We start from the raw sequence: 19,894 nt of genomic DNA, 5'->3' as shown, positions 1-19,894 counted from the left end.
CTAAGCAGGGGTTCATCTACAGGGCATTATGGAACCAGCAGCATGAAGATGCATCTTAAGAGGCAGCACCAGTCGGTCTTGCTGGGGAAAGAGGCGGGCAAGGTGACTGGTTCCAGGGGAAAGCCGAAGGCTGATGCTGGCACTGCCACTCTAAGCTCTCCATCTCCCATCCCCACAAGGGTTAGGCAGGCAACCCTGCTGGAAATGGGGTGGGGGAAGTATGGACCCACAATATGGCGTTTTCCAACGCCCACCCAGATCACCACGTGATCGTTGACAACGCAGGCTTCAAGAGGCTGATGGCGCTTGAGGTGCCATACAATAAGCTGCCGTGTCGCACCACCCTGAGCAGGCGGGTGGTGCCTTCCCTGTACCGTTCCTGCAGGGAGTTAGTGCTGGGTCGTCTGAGCCAGGCAGAGGCACGAATGGTGCACTTCACCAAGCCAAAGTATTGTTGATTGCCTGCGTCATCTGCCACACTCAAAGTAACTGCTTCAATAAGCTATAACCTACTTGCCCATGCCTGCCTGCCTGGGAGCCGTCCTTGTGAGGTAGCTAGATCTGCTGGGACTCACTCCCCCGCAGATCTATGGCATACCTGTGCAAGGTACAAGCTCCTTTGTGCCCACCGGCCCATGCCTGCCTGCCCATGCCTGCCCATGCCTGTCACTCCCCAATTGAGGGAGGTTAACTCCAGCAGTCCACGGGTCGCCCTTTGGAGAGCTCAGGGATCAGATGCACTATTCGTGATCCAGTCTGGTGATTTTGAGAAGCAAGCTGTCACTTCAACTCATGGACTTACCCTATGTGCGGGTGGTACTCCAGCAGTCCACCGATCTCCCGTAGCACAGCCACTTAGTGCGTACGGACAGTTTAAGTTTTCTGAGAAGTGAGCTCTCACTTCAACTCATGACAGCCATTGACTTCACCACAGCCATTTCTTGGTGGATGCTTTGGTCCTCCAGGATGTGGGTGAGGAGGATTAGTTGCAGCAGCTGGTCGAGCTTCTCTCCCCAGTCTCATATGGAGCAATTAAAGTTATCTGAGAAGTGAGCTCTCACTTCAAATTCAAGTTCAGACACTTGAGCACAGCCCCTACGGTGGAGGCGCAGCTGGCCGTGCCTCTCTCCCCGGTCTCGTCCCACCCCTCTTCCGCTGTAACCCCTCTTTGAGAAGCAAGCGGTCACTCACTTCAAGTCATGGACTTCTGAGAAGTGAGCTCTCACTTCAACTCATGAGAGTCATTGACTTCACCACAGCCACTCCTGTGGATGCTCTGGTTTGCCAGGATGTGTAGCAGCAGCTGGTCGAGCTCCTCTCCCCAGTGTTGTCCCACCCCTCTTCCACTGTAACCCCCTCTTTGAGAAGCAAGCCGTCAGTTCAGTTCATTTACTTCCCCAATTGCGGGTGGTACTCCAGGAGTCCACCGATCTCCCGTAGCACAGTTTAAGTTTCCTGAGAAGTGAGCTCTCACTTCAACTCGTCTTGTAGTGCGCCGAGTTGAGCACAGCCACTACAGTGGATGCGCCTGCCCGCCTGCCTGGGAGCTGTCCTTGTGAGGTAGCTGGATCTGCTGGGACTGACTCCCCCGCAGATCTATGGCTTACTTGTGCAAGGTACCAGCTTTTCTGGGCCCGCCAACCCATGCCTGCCTGCCTGCCTGCCTGTCTGCCCACCTCCCCCGGGGTGCTGCTGTGGTGGGGCATCTGCCAGGACTGATTCCTCGCCTGCTCTGCCTGCCTGGTGCCTGGGAGATGGGCTTTGCGGTTCATGCCCAGCGCCCTCCGGCACGCTTGCTCCCAGTCGTCCTCCTCTGTGCCCCTCAATGCGTAACTGCTGGCTTAGAAAGAAACAACCAGCCATCTTTGCCTCACTTGCTCCTTGCTCCCACTTACGGGTTGGTTTGCTATGCATTAGTGCTGCCTGCCTGCCTGCCCGCCTGCCTGCCTGCCTTCCCTCCCTTCTCGCCTTCCCTCCCTTCTCCCCTTCCCGCCTTGCAGGGATGGTGTATGTGTCTTGCTTTGACTAAGGGGAGAAGTCCTTCCTGCGCTCACTTAGACTTTATCAAGTTCAATAATCCATTTTTCAAATGTGCAAGAAGATTTAGGGTTATCTCGTGGCATGTTGGGATTTCCTTTGAACTGGCCCCATTGAGCTCTCTGCATTGCAACTTTAAATCCCTGACATACTGGAGTGCCTGATTTTCAAAACTTCCCCTAACATCAGGGGATGTTGGGATTGCCTTGAAACTTGGCGTCCATGTGGACACATGGGTAAGCTGTCATGGGACCAAAGGATAGGTTTCTGACATGCAAATTGACGTAGTTGTAGAATGGGACTTGATTTGGGGTGAGTTAAAAGGTTTAAGCCCCGCCAAAAATCAGGGGATGATGGGATTGCCTTGAGTCTCGGCGTCCATGTGGACATATGGATTAGCTTTCATGGTGCCGAGTTTGAGGTTTCTAACGTGCAAATTGACGGAGCTATCCCAAGGGGTCTGAATGGGGTGCCTGATTTTAAAAAATTCTCCAAAAATCAGGGGATGATGGGATTGCCTTGAAACTTGGCTTCCATGTGGACACGTGGATAAGCTATCATGGCGCCGAGTTTGAGGTTTCTAACATGCAAATTGACATAGTTGTAGAATGGGACAATTTGGGGTGAGTTAAGCTACGCCAAAAATCAGGGGATAATGGGATTGCCTTGAGTCTGGGTGTCCATGTGGACACATGGATAAGCTGTCATGGTGGTGAGTTTGAGGTTTCTAACATGCAAATTGACAGAGCTATCCCAAGAGGTCTGAATGGGGTGCCCGATTTTCAAAAATTCCCCAAAAATCAGGGGATGATGGGATTGCCTTGAAACTTGGCGTCCATGTGTATACATCCAAGAGGTGTCATGGTGCTAAACGTGAGGTTTCTAACTTGAACAGAAAAAAAGTTGTATACTTTTTTAGCTTTCAATGCAACCGTATGGGGGGGAAAACGGAGCTCCGATCTGGATCCGGAGCTCCGAGTGGAGCGGAGCGGAAATGGGAGGAGCGGGGGCGGGGCGAAGCTGCCCGATCCAAAAATCGCGGATCTGGAAGTGAAGCGGATCGGGGGGGTCCGTGCACACCCCTAGCTAAAAGAAATGATTTTGAAGGAATTTGGAAACAGTTCCTAATATTTTTGTTTTCTAAGGGAAGTGGGAAACCACCAGCAGAAGAAAGCATGAGATTTTGGAATCAGGAATGAGATCCCGAGGTGGGGGGTGCACTTATAAGTTAAGTTTGATTATGTTATATAGATATGATATTGATGTTATTCAACATTTATGTAGTATGTTGTTTCTTTAATTGTAATGTTTAAGTATTGTAGAAAATAAAAAATATTTTTAAAAAACCTGCATGTTAAAATCGTGAGGTTGCCAGCCTAGAAAAGTCAACATCTGCTGGAGAACAGGCCCGTGCATTGAAAAGTGGCCCATTCTTTTAGCAACTAAGAACTGTATTGCTGAGGCAGAATCCATCCAGTACAGTTACTGATACCACTGCCATCACTGCCTGCTTCTGCAGCAGAACAACTTGGGTATCCATTCCAAAACTTTGAGACTTCCATCTATGGACCTCCCTGCCACAGTTTTAATAAAGCTCCATAGTAAATCTCACAGTAAGGGAATGGTGCTTATAAAAAGTTCAACTAATGCTAAAACTCTTTTGCTTATACAAATTCAGCTTCCCAGTTTCTATGGTGTAGGCATGTGATTGATACAACTAGAGAGACATTTTAAAAATTAAGAAAATTATTATACAAATTAAAGGAATGATTTACACAGGGGTATGTGTCAATTTATGAATAATAGGCTGAGATTGTTTAAAATAGGCTTGGTTACTTTTTGTAATATGTAAGAGAGTCTTCCCCAGGCTAATGAGCGCTCAGGTTTCTCCCCTGAACTCCATCCTACCCAATCCCACACAGCCAGAAATTAAGGCTGTACAGCAGTCTTCCTCTTCCTCTTTCTGCTTCTTCTGTCTTCTAAGGCAATTCCTTTCCTTGAAATCTCCTCTGGTCAGACCTCTGCATAAAGCCTTCTGGTGCTGGGTTATGTTGCCTGCTTGAAGCTCCACCATAACCTCACACCCTCCTGCTCTCCTGAGATACCATTTCTGGCCTGAAGACATTTTGCCAGCAAGGTCCTCTCAAACTAGAATTCTTCTGTCTTTTCCCAGTTCTGAGCTCTGCTTCCTTGATCTCTCTTCAAACTAGGGGTAGATAGAGCCATGCCTGACTGGTTTTAGTGGGCACCAACTGAGCCATCCTTACTGCCTGCCCACATGAGCTGAGGAACAACCCGGCCAGTGCCCAGGAAACACGTCCATCCCATAACCAAAATGCCAATATGCACAGTGGGGGCTCAGTTACTTCCGTAATACCGACGTTGCTTATGTATGCAGCATTAAAAGAAGGGGTGTGCACGGACCCCCCCGATCCGCTTCTCTTCCAGATTCGCGACTCCTGGATTGGGCCCGCTCTGCTCCACTCCGCCTATAGTCCGCTCCAGTTCGCTGCGAAGCTCCGGTTCTGGATCAGAGCTCTGCTTTTTACCCCCAATAGACTTGCATTGAAATCCAAAAAAGCTTATAACTTTTTTTCTGTTAACGTTGGAAACCTCAAACTTGGCACCATGATAGCTTATCCATGTATAGACATTCATGCCAAGCCTCAAGGAAATCCAAGCCTCCCCTGACTTTCCAAGAATTTTGGATATTTGGACACCCCATTTTCACACATGGGATTTTCTCTGACATTTAGACAGATAAAAACTTTGAAGCAGGGACCCTCACAGATGCCATCTAGATCCACATTCATGGTAAGTTTCAAGCAAATCCCATCATCCCCTGATTTTTGGCGGGGGTTTAACCTTTTAACTCAACCCAAATCAAGTCCCATGCTAGAACTCTGTCAATTTTCACGTTAGAAATGTCAAATTAGGCACCAAGACACCTCACGCATTTATACACATGCATGCCAAGCTTCAAGCAAATCCAAGCCTCCCCTGATTTTGGGGGGATTTTTGAAAATCGGACACCCCAGTATCTCAGGGATTTTTAAAGCTGCAGACAGCTCAATGGGCTTTATTCATGGCCATTTCAAAGGAAATCCCAACATGCCATGAATTGGGAAGTAGATAAACCTATGAATCTTCTTCCACACTTGAAAAATGTATTTGGAACTTCAAAAAGTCTAAGGAAGGACTTATCCCGAGTCAAAGCAAGACACACACAAACCATCCCTGCGAGGTGGGAACTGAGGATGAGGACTGGAGGACTGGAATATGGAGTATGCCATAGATCTATGGGGGGGGGGGAGTCAGTCCAGGCAGATGCCCCACCACAGCAGCACCCTGGGGGAGGTGGCAAGGCAGGCAGGTAGGCAGGCAGGCAGGGGGGCAGAAGACATTTTGGGGGGCACAAGGAAGCAAGCCAAGAAGTGTTTGTTTCAAAGCCAGCAGTAACGCATTGCAAACAACCCTGCGAGGCGGGCACAGAGGAGTAGGACTTGCAGCAAGCATGCAGTAGGCTGGTGGGCATGAACCACAAAGCCCATTATGTAGTACAGCTCCGAGGCACCAGACGGGCAGAGAGGCAGTCAGAGATATGCCATAGATCTATTGAGGAGTCATTTGTTTCAAAGCCAGTAATGCAAACCATCCCTGTGAGGCGGGAGCAGCACAGAGAGATGTCTTTTCTTTTGCGTCCCATAACTAGGAGGCTAGGAGGATAAGAGTTAAGCTTTGTGATCCTTGCTTCAGCGTTGATTGACTGCACTGTGATCACAGCCATTATTAAACAACAACAAAATAATAATGTTAATAATAGCAGTACTAATTAATATTAATAGCAATAATAACAACAACAATACGGAGTTGAACCACAATGAAAGCCTGCCTGACTTCACTGAAGAGGAAAAGCCAGGAGAGCTTGGGCTATGGGGTGTATAAATATAAAATGTAATAAATAAATAAATAAACAAAGGAGGGGTGGAATTAAAAGTAGCAGTGTTGCTGAATAAACAGCAAGAAGAATTTTTTTTTTAAAGGCTATGCCTGTCTTTTACCAGTAAGAGGAAAGTGGACGTCCCCAGGGGGAGGGGGATATGCCAATTTGACTGGCCCAAAGTAAGTACCAGTCTTTAAGAAGCTACCTGACACTTCAACTCAAGACAGGCATTAGCTTCTAGAAGTTCTAGATTAAGCTTTGGCGTCTTCTGATGACCCTCCAAAAGCAGGTGTGCACTGGGCATGTCCGCATGCCCTAGGGGACCTCATCCCCTTACACCACATCTATTCAGTTGTTCACCAAGGTTAGGGTGGGTAGCAGTGATGTGTTTCCTATCTGTTATTTATTTGCTTAGTATATGATTTCAGGTTGTGTTGGTGCATTTGGTAGGGCTACTGTTTTTTAAAAAAGCTGGAAAAGTCCGTTCAGAGACTAAGAAAGAAAAGTTTCCCAGTATCCCAAATTACTAAGTATCCTGTTTTGCCTATCCCCCCTTCAACTTTGGGATCACCTTCATCAGGTGATCATGACTGGGAGTTCAATCTGCCTCTCAGCACTTCAAAAAGGTACCTCTCCCGCTTTTTTTTACACTATTTAAAAAAAATTAAAGCAAGCAAACCACAGCACGCATAGTGTTGAAAATAGTCTCACAATTACCCCCACCCAAGACTCTCTAAGCACACCAAGTTTCAAATAGATAGCTTTAAAAACAAAAAAGTTATCCACTAATCTTTTCCTCAATGCAATCCTACGTGCGAAAAATCCAAAATGGCGGGCGGATCACTCCGTGAAAAGAGGAGTGCTCCGCTGATGGTCGCCTCTCTTCCCCATGCTTCTCCAGCCCCCCAATTTGCTTCTCCTCCACCTCAGGTGGACAAGGATCAGCCCAATTCGCTGTTGCTTCTCCGCTTCTAAGCTAAGCGGATCACACCCCTAATTAAAAGCATAAAGGCTCCTTTTTATATTGCATATATCACTGCCTTAGTGGATCATTTGTGCAAGTTGGCTATTGCAGAAGTAACTGAGTTCCCTTATGTGTATATTGGCAGCTCAGTTAGGAGACGGAGTAGCTGCCAGGGGAAGGCAGCTCCTTCACCACCACCCCCGCCCCTGCTGCTGTGGTAGCCAGGCTGGTAGGAGGAGGAGGGCACTTCATTTTCCTCTTCCTGTCCATGCTATTGCAGTGGCAGTGGTGCTAGCAAGGAAGGAGGAGGAAGAGAAGGATGTCCCAGGTGCCCAAGCCATCCCTCCTGCCAAATGGTCCCTCCAGCTGCTGACAGTGGCTCTTCCAGGTATACCTTTCAAACCAGAAAGACTTGCCCTTGAGAACCTTCATCACAACTATTTCAGGTCTCCTTTGTTGTCTTCCGAGTGAAGGTAATGCTCTATTTTACCGTTTATGTCGCAATCCTCTTAACAACTGTAAATACAGATGAATTGCTATTTCCTGATTTCACCTGCTTATGATATCGCCAGTAGACTGAAACTTCATAGGGTTTTCTCTAGAAAAAAATGAGTGGTATAAGTTTTTACTCTTCCCAACTTACCCCTTTCTTTTAATATAGTTTTTCCGAATTGACACGATGGTCGTTCAGAGAATGCTTTTCCGTGGTTGATCAGTACTTCTTTCACAGCTTGGAATCCAAACACACCTATCACAGGCTGATGTCCTAGCCACACACAGCAAATATTTCCATATTGCTTTGCTATCTGCAAATTTGGTCAAAATAGGGAACAGAAATGTCGCAATCAAACAAATCAGATTATTTAAAGCTTATACATGAACACTAGCCTTCTTTACATCCTCACCTCTGCAGCTTGGGCCAAGTGCAGCACGTCTCCTCTCTGCCTTCTCTCTCCCAGTTTTCCTTTAGGAATATAGGAGCATTGGAGGCTGCTTTATAGTTACTTAGACCATTGGTCCATCTAGCACAGTATTGTTGACCCTGACTGGCTGTAAACTCCTGGGTTTCAGGCTGGATTCTTCCCTCGCCCAACCTGGAGCAGCAAGGGCCTGAATCTGGGACCTTCTGCATGCAAAGGATGAGCTCTGCCATATTGAACTATGGCCCCTGCCGCTTTCCCTCTCAGATTCCTACTTCATTCTCCTGGAATATTCCTTCTTCCACCCTTCCTTATGTATTACCAACCTATTTTGTTCACTCTCTACTCCATCCTGCCTCACACCTCCCTAGGTTAAGAGCAGCAGAGAGCACCTTCGGATTGCCCCTTCCCCACTGTGAAAGCCCCACTGGCTTCTTCAAGAACCCCAAAATCTTTAGTACTTTACAATTTTGATGGCTGAAGGAACCTAATGTAGTCGTGTGCAATGCGGGGGCCATTCCAATGGAGCATCCCTCCAGCAGAGATTCTTAGACTGCTTAGGGTCTTAGTTCAAACCTCCACAGGCATTTTAGAGCTCCCTCTCTTTTTTGTGTGGCTGTCTGTCATAGCCCAACACTTTCCTATAGCCATTCAGAAGAATATTATGGCTGTGCGCAAGGAGGTTGCCGACCCGAAAGTGCTTTCATCTAGCAGACACTCTTAAGATTCTTAGGGTGCTATTTTGTACCTCCATGATCAGTTTGCCGGCTCCCTCTCTTTTCTGCGGGGCTGCCTGTCACAGCCTAATGCTTTCTATGGCCGTTCTGAAGCACACCTAATATTATGGCTGTGCACAATGTGGGGGCCTTTCAAAAGGAGCATGCCTCCAGCACAAACTGTTAGAATCCTTGGGGTGCTAATTTATTTATTTACTTATTTATTTATTACATTTTTATACCGCCCAATAGCGGAAGCTCTCTGGGTGGTTCACAAAAATTAAAACCACAATAAAACACCAAACAGGTTAAAACACAATTACAAAATACAGTATAAAAAGCGCAACCAGGATAAAACCACACAGCAAAGTTGATATAAGATTAAAATACAGAGTTAAAACAGTAAAATTTAAATTTAAGTTAAAATTAAGTGTTAAAATACTAAGTGAATAAAAAGGTCTTCAGCTGGCGACGAAAGCAGTACAGAGTAGGCGCCAAACGGACCTCTCTGGGGAGCTTGTTCCACAGCGGAGAAAGCCCTCCTCCTAGTAGCCACCTGCCTCACTTCCTTTGGCAGGGGCTCACGGAGAAGGGCCCCTGTAGATGATCTTAAGGTCCGGGTAGGTACATATGGGAGGAGGCGTTCCTTCAGATAACCTGGCCCCAAACTGTTTAGGGCTTTAAATGTCAATACCAGCACTTTGAATCAGGCCCGGACCTGGACTGGCAGCCAATGAAGCTGGAAAAGGACTGGCATAATGTGATCTCGCCGGCCAGTCCCTGTTAATACCTTGCTGCCCTATTTTGTACCAGCTGAAGCTTCCGGACCATTTTCAAAGGCAGCCCCACGTATAACGCATTGCAGTAATCCAAGCGAGAGGTTATCAGAGCATGGATAACTGTAGCTAGGCTATCTCTGTCCAGATAAGGGCGTAGTTGGTATATCAGCCTAAGCTGATAAAAGGTGCTCTTTGCCACTGAGTTCACCTGTGCCTCAAGTGACAGTTCTGGATCCAAGAGCACCCCCAAACTATGGACCTGATCCTTTAGGGAGAGTGCGACCCTGTCCAGGACAGGGCAAACATCACCTTGCTGGACAGATGAACCACCTGCTAACAGTACCTCCGCCTTGTCTGGATTGAGTCTCAGTTTGTTAGCCCTCATCCAGTCCATTACTGTGCCCAGGCACTGGTTCAGAACAGTCACTGCCTCACCTGGGTTTGATGAAAAGGAAAGGTAGAGCTGGGTATCATCCGCATATTGATGACACCTCACTCCACATCTCCGGATAACCTCCCCCAGCGGCTTCATGTATATGTTAAACAGCATAGGGGATAAGATAGAGCCCTGCGGAACCCCATGGCTTAGGAGCCACGGCACAGAGCAATAATCCCCCAGCACCACCTTCTGGAATCGGCCATCCAAGTAGGAGCGGAACCACTGCAATGCAGTACCTCCAACTCCCAGCTCAGACAACCTATCCAGAAGGATACCATGGTCGATGGTATCGAAGGCCGCTGAGAGGTCCAGGAGAACCAACAGGGTCACACTCCCCCTGTCTCTCTCCCGACAGAGGTCATCCCACAGGGCGACCAAGGCAGTTTCCATTCCAAAACCAGGCCTGAAACCCGATTGAAATGGATCTAGATAATCCGTTTCATTCAAGAGTGCCTGGAGTTGTCCTGCAACCACCCGCTCAAGCACCTTGCGCAGGAAAGGGATATTAGCCTACTACTACTACTATTAGCCTGTAGTTGTTAACATCTTCCGGGTCCAGATTAGGCTTCTTCAGGAGTGGTCTAATTGCCGCCTCTTTTAAAGACGCCGGCACCACTCCCTCTCTCAAGGAGGCATTTACAACCTCCTGGACCCAGCCGGCGATCCCATCCTTATTTGATGTAATGAGCCACGAGGGTCAAGGGTCAAGCACACAGGTGGTCGACCGGACTTGGCCAAGCACCTTGTCCACATCCTCGGGCCTCAATAACTGAAACTCATCCAATAAAACTGAACCGGACGGCGCTCTGAACGCCTCTACTAGTGGAGCTGCATTAAGTGTGGTGTCAAATTCATGACAAATCTGAGCGACTTTATCTTCAAAGTGCCGTGCAAACTCGTCACAGCGTGCTACTTTGAACTTCCTCAAGCAATTTCAGCTTCCTCTCTTTCTTGAGGTACTTGTGGCATCATTCCCATGTTGCCATTTTGAAATACAGTACCGTGTCCATACCCACCAGAGAAGTCCAGACTCCTCTGGGAAAAGAAGGCCAACTGGACCAACCAGAGTTGAGGGAAAAATCACTGGTAAAACAGGGGTGACTGGCCCTGTGGTTCATGTTGTCATTCTTTTCTCCGTCAGCCCGGCCTTCTCCACAAGGAAATTGGAAGTCTCGTGAGAATTCTGGCGAGACTTCCAGTTTCAGTCAAGACTTCCAGGCCCAGCCGAGATCTCGTGCGATTTTAGAGCACACTAAAGACCCGGCTGGCTGGCTGATCTGCATTATGTGCAGAAGCAGCAGCCAGCACGGGAAAAGCGAGATGGGGCAGCAGCAGCGGCGGAGAAAAATGACTACTAGCAGCAGCAGCACCAAAAGGTAGCTGGCCAGGAGCACAGTCATCCTGCCCTATCTGAACTTCAAGCGTGGGCTGCAAGTGAGCTCTGTTGTCTGGTGTGGGTGGGTGGGGCCCAGGGCCTGAGCCTGTGACCACACGAGGCCCTCCGTGGGAAGAGGTGGCAGGAGGCAGCCCCAGGAGGCCTGGGCCTGTGTCTGCCAGTGGCAAGGAGGGCAACTTGGGATGTGCCCAGGAGGCACAAAAGGATTAAAAGTGTTGTCTGCAAGCATTCCACATGTGGTTAGCATTAACCACAGCTGAACATGGTTAAGCTAACCACAGAGCCCAGAGTGTCACTTTGTTGGAAAGAGGCCTTCTGAGTTTTCACTAGGGATGTGCTCCGCTCCGATTAGGAGCGTAGAAGCAGTAGCGGATTGGCCTGCTCCGCCTTACCCAGAGGCGGAGTAGGAGCGGACCGCGGACCCCCTAGAAGCAAGGCGAAGAGAAGCGACCATTTTTCGGAGCTCCGAGTTCAGGCGGAGCGCTCCGGTCGCCATCTTGAAAACATTTCGCCATAGGATTGCATTGCGGCAAATAATCGCGCATAACTACGTTGTTTTTGAAGCTATCGTTCTGGAAATTCTTGTGCACAGAGAGTCGTGGATGGGGGTCATTTTGAGACCACTCTCACCTCTCTGCGTGCTGTGGTTCACGTGCAATATTTTTTTAAAAATCGGGTCAACCGCGGGGCTCAAACTGCGTTTCGGCTTTTCGCCCATAGGATTGCATTGAGGGAAAGAATCGGGGATAACTGGGGGGGGGTTTAAGCTATCGTTCTGAAAATTCTTGTGCACAGAGAGTCGTGGATGGGGGTCATTTTGAGACCACTCTCAACTTTCTGCATCGTACGGGTCGCGGGCTAGAAGTTTTTTAAAAATAGGGTCAACCGCGGGGCTCCGTTTCGGCTTTTCGCCCATAGGATTGCATTGAGGGAAAGAATCGGGGATAACTGGGGGGGGGTTTAAGCTATCGTTCTGAAAATTCTTGTGCACAGAGAGTCGTGGATGGGGGTCATTTTGAGACCACTCTCAACTTTCTGCATCGTACGGGTCGCGGGCTAGAAGTTTTTTAAAAATCGGCGGGAAAAATACCTTTTTCAAAGGGCTGAGGGGCAGAGTCAGCTCCCGGTCATGATGATCCCAAAGTTGGAGGAGGGCATAGGCAAAACAGGTAACTTGGGATTCTGGGAAACTTCTCTTTCTTCATCTGAACGGGCTTTTCCCCGTGTTTTTTAACACAGTAGCCCCACCAAATGCACAAACACAACCTGAAATCATATACTAAGCCAAGAATAAGAGATAGAAAACACAGCACTGCTCCCCACCCTAACCTTGGTGAACAACTGAATCGATGTGGTGCAAGGGGATGAGCTCCCCTAGGGCATCTCATCGTGGACGTGCCCCCACTCTCTCCTGCACTGGAAGGCCATAGAGCCTTCCAAAGAGAGTAAAACGGTGGAGCAATGCCTATCATGAGTTGAAGTGAATGGTCACTTTTCAGTGGTGGAGCAATGCCTGTTATGAGTTGAAGTGAGCGTTTTACTTCTTCTCAGAGCTGTTGGTGGCTGTCTTGAACTGGCAGCTACTTCCCCCTCCCCCGGGCACGTCCCCCTATTGCTGGTAAAAGACAGATATAGCCTTTTTTTTTTAATTCTTCTTGCTGTTTATTTACTGCTGCTTTTAATTCCACCCCTCCTTTGTTTATTGATTGATTTATTCCATTTTCTATGCATTACTGGCTTATCCTTGGCTCCCTTCCTTATGCCCCCAGAAATGCCAGCTGCATGCCTGCCTGCCTTCCCTCCCTCCTCCCCTGCCCACCTCGCAGGGATGTTGTGTGTGGGGTGCCCGATTTTCAAAAATTCGCCAAAAATCAGGGGATGATGGGATTGCCTTGAAACTTGGCGTGTGTGTGTATACGCCCATGAGGTGTCATGGTGCCAAACGTGAGGTTTCTAACTTCAACGGAAAAAAAGTTGTTTACTTTTTTAGCTTTCAATGCAACCCTATGGGGGGGCAAAAACGGAGCTCCGGATCCGGATCCGGAGCTCCGAGCGGAGCGGAGCGGAAGTGGGCGGAGCGGGGGCGGGGCGGAGCGACCCGCTCCGAAAAATGGCGGATCTGCAAGTGAAGCGGAGCGGGGGGTCCGTGCACACCCCTAGTTTTCACCTACAAACAATGCTTCCAGCATTAGACATGTGACCAAGGCCATGCCCGCTTGGGGACTGGACATGTCAAGATGACACCACCTTGGGGGTGAGCATGTTGGGGTGGGCACACCTCCTTGAGGGCGGCCATACTGTCCTCCTTTTTGGTTTCCAAAAATGCTATGGAGAAAAGATGTGACATTATGCTTAAAATGTTACATTACACCACATTACTAAAAGAAAATAGATCCCAATTAAGATTGGGAAATTTTCTCCAATTACATGCAAAATTTAATAGGTAGCATTTTAGTCTGTTTGTGCTTTTCCTCCCAGCTGGTCCTATTCAATTTGTCAACTATGTTTTTCAGATTCCTTCTCTGGAGAAAGCACAATCTTCCATTTGTCTAGTGTTTAAACAAGCGGCTACATTCCTTTCTTCCTTTTTTAATACACAACATCCGAATATTACATCCATCTATCTATCTATATTAGGGGTGTGCACGGACCCCCCGATCCACTTCTCTTCCAGATCCACAACTTCCGGATCGGGTCCATACCCCTCCGCATACAGTCCGCTCCGGTTCACTGCGAAGCTCTGGATCCGGATCGGAGCTCCGCTTCCCCCCCCCGGCTTGCACTGAAATCCAAAAAAGCCTACAACTTTTTTTCTGTTAAAGTTAGAAACCTCAAATTTGGCACCATGACACCACATGCAGATATACACATGCATGCCAAGACTCAAGCCAATCCAAGCCTCCCCTGATTTTTGGGGAATTTATGAAAATCGGACACCCCATTTTCAGACATGGACTGTTCTCCGACATTTTGACAGATAAAAACTTGGAAGCAGGCACATCCACATTCATGGCAAGTTTCAAGCAGATTCCATCATCCCCTGATTTTGGAGGGGGGCTTTAACCTCCAACGCAGCATCCCAACCCCAATTCAAACACCCCTTTCTATATCTCCATCAATTTTCATGTTAGAAACCTCAAATTCGGCACCATGACACCTCATGCACGTATACACACGCATGCCAAGACTCAAGCCAATCCAAGCCTCCCCTGATTTTGGGGGGATTTTTGAAAATCAGACACCCCAGTATCTCAGGGATTAAAGCTGCAGACAGCTCAATGGGGCCATTTCAAAGGAAATCCCAACATGCCATGAATTGGGGAGTAGAGATAAACCTAAATATTAATCTTCTTCCACACGTCAATAATTGATTTGGAACTTCAAAAAGTCTAAGTGAGCGCAGGAAGGACTTGTTCCCTGAGACAAAGCAAGAAACACACAAACCATCCCTGCGAGGCAGGCAGGGGAGGAGGACAGGTGGACAGAGAGCCAGGCAGAGATATGCCATAGATCTAGTATGGGGGAATCAGTCCCGGCAGATGCCCCACCACAGCAGCACCCTGGGGGGGGGGAGTATGCAGGCAGGCAGGCAGCAGGCATTTCTGGGGGCATAAGGAAGTGAGGCAAGGATGGTTTGTTTCAAAGCCAGCAGTAAGTCATGCATTGCAAACCATCCCTGCGAGGCGGTCAGAGAGGAGAAGGACAAGCGGGCAGAGAGCCAGGCAGAGATACGCCATGGATCTAGTATGGGGGAGTCATTCCCAGCAGATGCCCCATCACAGCAACATCCTGGGGGGGAAGGCAGGCAGGCAGGCAAGCAGGCAGCAGGCATTTCTGGGGGCATAAGGAAATGAGGCAAGGATGGTTTGTTTCAAAGCCAGCAGTAAGTCATGCATTGCAAACCATCCCTGCGAGGCGGTCAGAGAGGAGGAGGACAGGCGGGCAGAGAGCCAGGCAGAGATACGCCATAGATCTAGTATGGGGGAGTCAGTCCCGGCAGATGCCCCACCACGGACTTGCCCGTTCGATTTTCTCAGCAGGAGAGGCGGCCTGCTTACTGGTGCCAGCCTGAGCCTTCCCTTGACCACCACTGCTTTCAGTGCCTAGCCACAGATGTGCGCCTGCTCCCTCTTCTCATGATGATAATAATATAATACTACTACTAATACTACTAATAATATATATTTGGGGAAATGGGACAAGTGTGTATGCTTTGCCCAAACTGGATTTGAAAAGCTCAAACTGTATTGGCTTTTTTTGCACTTCACAAGCAGTGCACACAGCACACTCACACAATAAAACACAGTCACACACACAGTCCAAGCAACACACACACACACACACAGAGAGAGAGAGAGAGAGAGAGAGAGAGAGAGAGAGAGAGAGAGAGAGAGAGAGAGAGAGAAGAAATAGAGTATAATTTTTGGGGGGTATTTTTTTGAAATATATATATATATATATATATATAGAAGAAAGAAGGAAGATGAAACACAGTCAGGCTTTAAGAGCGGGGAGAGGGGGGGAACCAACCAACCAAACACTCCAAAAATTAAAAATAAAGTTTATATAAAATCAAAGTAAGGGAAAAACACAGAGCAAACTAAGCAAACAGTCAGAAACAAGCAAACAAACACACACAACCCAAGCTAAATCCTAATCTAATCTCCTCCAACTCCAAACACAGCAGCAGCACCTATAACTAACTCCTCTCTCCACGAACGCCAACCCACAAAGAGACACAAAGCAGAAAGCTCTCAGGGTGGCTCTGCCTTAGTCCCCCCTCCAACACTGGGATTGGAGGATGCTTCATGAGGTCATCACTTCTCATCAGGATTGGGAGTTGAATCTGCCTCTCAGCACTTCAAAAGGGTACCTTTCCCGCTTTTTTACCCTATTTTTAAAAATATTATAGCAAGCGAACTGCACCATGCAGAGTGCTGAGAGTAGGCTCAAAATGACCCCCAGCCACGACTCTCTAAGCACACAAAATTTCAGAAAGATAGCTTTAAAAACAACACAGTTATCTTTCCCGCAATGCAATCTTATTCGCGAAATTATCCAAAATGGCGGACGGATTGCTCCATGAAAAGAGAAGCTCTTTTCCTATGGCCGCTTCTCTTCGCCATGCTTCTCCAGGACCCCGGTTCACTTCTACTCTGCCTCTGCGCAAGGCGGATCAGGCCAATTCGCTTCTGATTCTCCGATTCTAAGCGGAGCGGAACACATCCCTAATCTATTTATCTATTTAATCACTGTAATATTTACTTTTTTACCTTTTGGGGAAGCCATTACCTGCTTTTAGTGCATTTGAATCTGCTTTTTGTGAGTCCCACACAAACACACATCATTGATCGTTTCTTTAATAGAAATTGTGTATTCTTTACTACCATTGTAAGAGATTTTAAGTGTATTTCTAATTACAGGACATGACTTTCCATATTAATTAAAGGTGTGTTGGACTATTACAAGCGTCTTCGTAATGCTTGGGCCACAACAGCTTTATGCAGTGATGGTTAACTTTATTATTGATTTTACTATGTTTGTACAATCAATTGTATTTTGTTAAATAGTTGATATTATTACACTTCAAGCCTTGAAACACTTCAGTGGGAATAAGACCCACTGAACACAGTGCAGGTTATTCTGACCAGACACACATAGGATCACACTGTTGATTGCACCTGGTGACAGATTTGCTTAATTCAGTTGAATAAACTGAGCTGTCTTAAGTATATGGGGTAGTGGAAAAAGAAAGTCTCTCAAATATCACAATACATATGTGCAGCATCCTCTTCTCAGTCCATGCAGACCTAATACAAATGATTCTGATAGTGGTGGTACAATGCCACCATTGTCCGTAGACAGAAATATTCAAAAGATAATTTGGAGCATCCAGGAATGAAATAACAAGAAGAACAGGTTTAATATTATATGGAAATATTTGATCATAAAGAGACCTAAACCTATCTACATCGGACCCAGGGAGTGAAAGACTCTACAAGGTCTAAAGTAGCACCAGAAGCCGGCAGTGAGTCTGGAGGAGTGAGTTTATGTCAGTTCTTCTTAACACCCATGAAAATATGAGTTGGAGATTTATTAAAGCATTTCCAGGAGCAGCTCCTTGCACAGCACATTAGAGGTGTTAATGCTTGAGGTTAGAATTAGAAACACATAAATGTAGCAAGATGTTGACTGTCTACAAGAGGGCTCAGCTGGCACATCAGTGGCAACTTAAGAAAGGCTGTCTTACAAAAGATGTTCTGGGTGTGCCTGGGCACATCCTAATTTCCTGGGGCTGTCTCTGCTTTCCCTCCCCCAGTGCTTTTAAGGAGGACAGGACAGCACCATTGGCATCCCTGAGGGAACTATGAACTTTCCGGAAGCCCTAGAACTTTCCTGCCCACTCCACTGTTGACCTGTGAGTTACTTGGGATGGAGAGTGTGCCCATCACATTGTTGGAACAGGTGCAGGGCATTTCCTTCATTCCTATAATCTCTGGCAATAATGACCAGGATAGCATAGGTGTGCACAGCTCATTTCATTAGGGTGTGCACCTTAAAGAACCCAATTGGAGTAGTGGTGGAGGGTGAGAAATTGTGGATTCTCCTCCTCTACTCCTATTGGGTTCTTTAAGGTGCACACCCTAATGAAATGAGCTGTGCACACCTATGCTATCCTGGTCATTATTGCCAGAGATTATAGGAATGAAAGAAATGCCCTGCACCTGTTCCAACAATGTGATGGGCACACTCTCCATCCCAAGTAACTCACCTGCACCCACAACAAGCACATTACATTCTTCTTTAGTGCTGATACTAATTGGAGCTACAGTATGTCTTTCTCTAATCCATTTTATTGGACATGACACTGTGCATTTAACTGGTTATATAAGCAAGGATTTAACCAACCATTTTTGTCTGTCTCTTCTGCCAAGACTCTTGTTCATGCATTGGTTATTTCTCGGTTGGACTACTGCAACCTTCTTCTCTCTGGCCTTCCTTCGTCTCACATCAGTCCGCTGGTCTCTGTCCACCACTCTGCCGCTAAGATCATCTTCTTGGCCCGCCGCTCTGACCATGTCACTCCACTTTTGAAATCTCTTCATTGGCTTCCAATTCACTCCAGAATCCAATACAAACTTCTCCTGTTGATCTTCAAAGCTTTTCACAGCCTAGCTCCTGCCTAGCTCTCCTCTCTCATCTCACACTATTGCCCCGCTCGTGCTCTCCGCTCCTCTGATGCCATGCTTCTCGCCTGCCCAAGGACCTCTACTTCCCTTACTCGGCTTCGTCAGTTTTCTTCTGGTGCCCCTTACGCCTGGAACGCTCTTCCAGAACACTTGAGAACTACAAACTCAATCACAGCTTTCAAAACTCAGCTAAAAACCTTTCTGTTCCCTATAGCTTTTAAATATTGAGTTTGTTCTGACTCTATACTGTTTAGCTTCACCCTACCCAGTGCCTGTTTACACTTCCCTGTGCCTGTTTGCATTCTCTTTCCCTCCTTATTGTTTACTACAGCTTTATTAGATTGTAAGCCTATGCGGCAGGGTCTTGCTATTTTACTGTGTAATCTGTACAGCACCATGTACATTGATGGTGCTATATAAATAAATAAATAAATAATAATAATAATAATAATAATAATAATAATAATAATAATAATAATAATTTAAGGTGCACACCCTAATGAAATGAGCTGTGCACACCTATGCTATCCTGGTCATTATTGCCAGAGATTATAGGAATGAAAGAAATGCCCTGCACCTGTTCCAACAATGTGATGGGCACACTCTCCATCACAAGTAACTCACCTGCACCCACAACAAGCACATTACATTCTTCTTTAGTGCTGATATAATTGGAGCTACAGTATGTCTTTCTCTAATCCATTTTATTGGACATGACACTGTGCATTTAACTGGTTATATAAGCAAGGATTTCAAAATTGTATAATACAAGTTGAACCTACAACAAAAAGTTGTTCAGGATAATCCGTTCCAACCACCCTCCCATTCAGTTTCCCACTTTCCCACAATACTCAGTAAGTATGCAGTGGCTTCTGAGCATGTTCAGTCTTCATTGGGCTGTTTTGGTGTCCTCTCCCTTTTCACCTCTAAATATTTTTTGTACTTCTGCAAAATTAGGGGCTCCCCCATGCCAGCTGATGCCTCCTGCTTATGCATATTGTTTTGGCCACATAAGAACTGGAACTCAAAGAATCGAGATGACATTGAATGACAAGTTAAGACATGAGCATTGTTGGAAAGGAAACCTGACAGAAGAGGGTTCAGTGTATATTCAGTGGAATCATGTGACCTGGAAATCCTCATTGGACTAATAAGTGTGAGTACAAGTAAATTTGCTACAGGATCCTTTTTTAAAAAAATTTATTTATTAAACTCCATTTAACAAAGCAGTTTTTAAAAAAGTTAAAAATATATATAAAAACTTACAAGTCAGACAGTGTTTCTAATAAATACACAAACACGATTTCTGTAGTTGCCGAACCGAGCTTGTTTCCTTCAATTTACTGTGGTCAGAGGAAGATTTGTTAAACCAGAGTTGGATGCCACATCTGTACCATTGATGTAATTGAGAAAAGGAGACCATATTTCATTGAATGGGTCATAGCTAAGTTGGCCCGACGAGAGGCAGCTGGACAACCATCTGTCAAGGATGCTTTAGGGTGGATTCCTG

General features: G+C 46.8%; 1 protein-coding gene across 1 annotated transcript in view; it reads right to left on the bottom strand.

Moving 5' to 3' along the window:
* Nucleotides 1–19,894, bottom strand: part of LOC134402407 (cytochrome P450 2J1-like) — a 52,885-nt gene that overhangs the window by 32,062 nt on the left and 929 nt on the right. The window contains exon 2 of the mRNA XM_063131836.1: nt 7,588–7,750. Within this exon, the coding sequence (XP_062987906.1) occupies nt 7,588–7,750 (163 nt within the window). The remainder of the gene's footprint in view (nt 1–7,587; nt 7,751–19,894) is intronic.

Source organism: Elgaria multicarinata, chromosome 8 (assembly GCF_023053635.1).
Source record: "Elgaria multicarinata webbii isolate HBS135686 ecotype San Diego chromosome 8, rElgMul1.1.pri, whole genome shotgun sequence".
NCBI classification, from domain to species: Eukaryota; Metazoa; Chordata; class Lepidosauria; order Squamata; family Anguidae; genus Elgaria; species Elgaria multicarinata.
The sequence above is the reverse complement of the archived record's forward strand: the minus strand, read 5'-3'. Positions and strand labels throughout refer to the sequence as shown.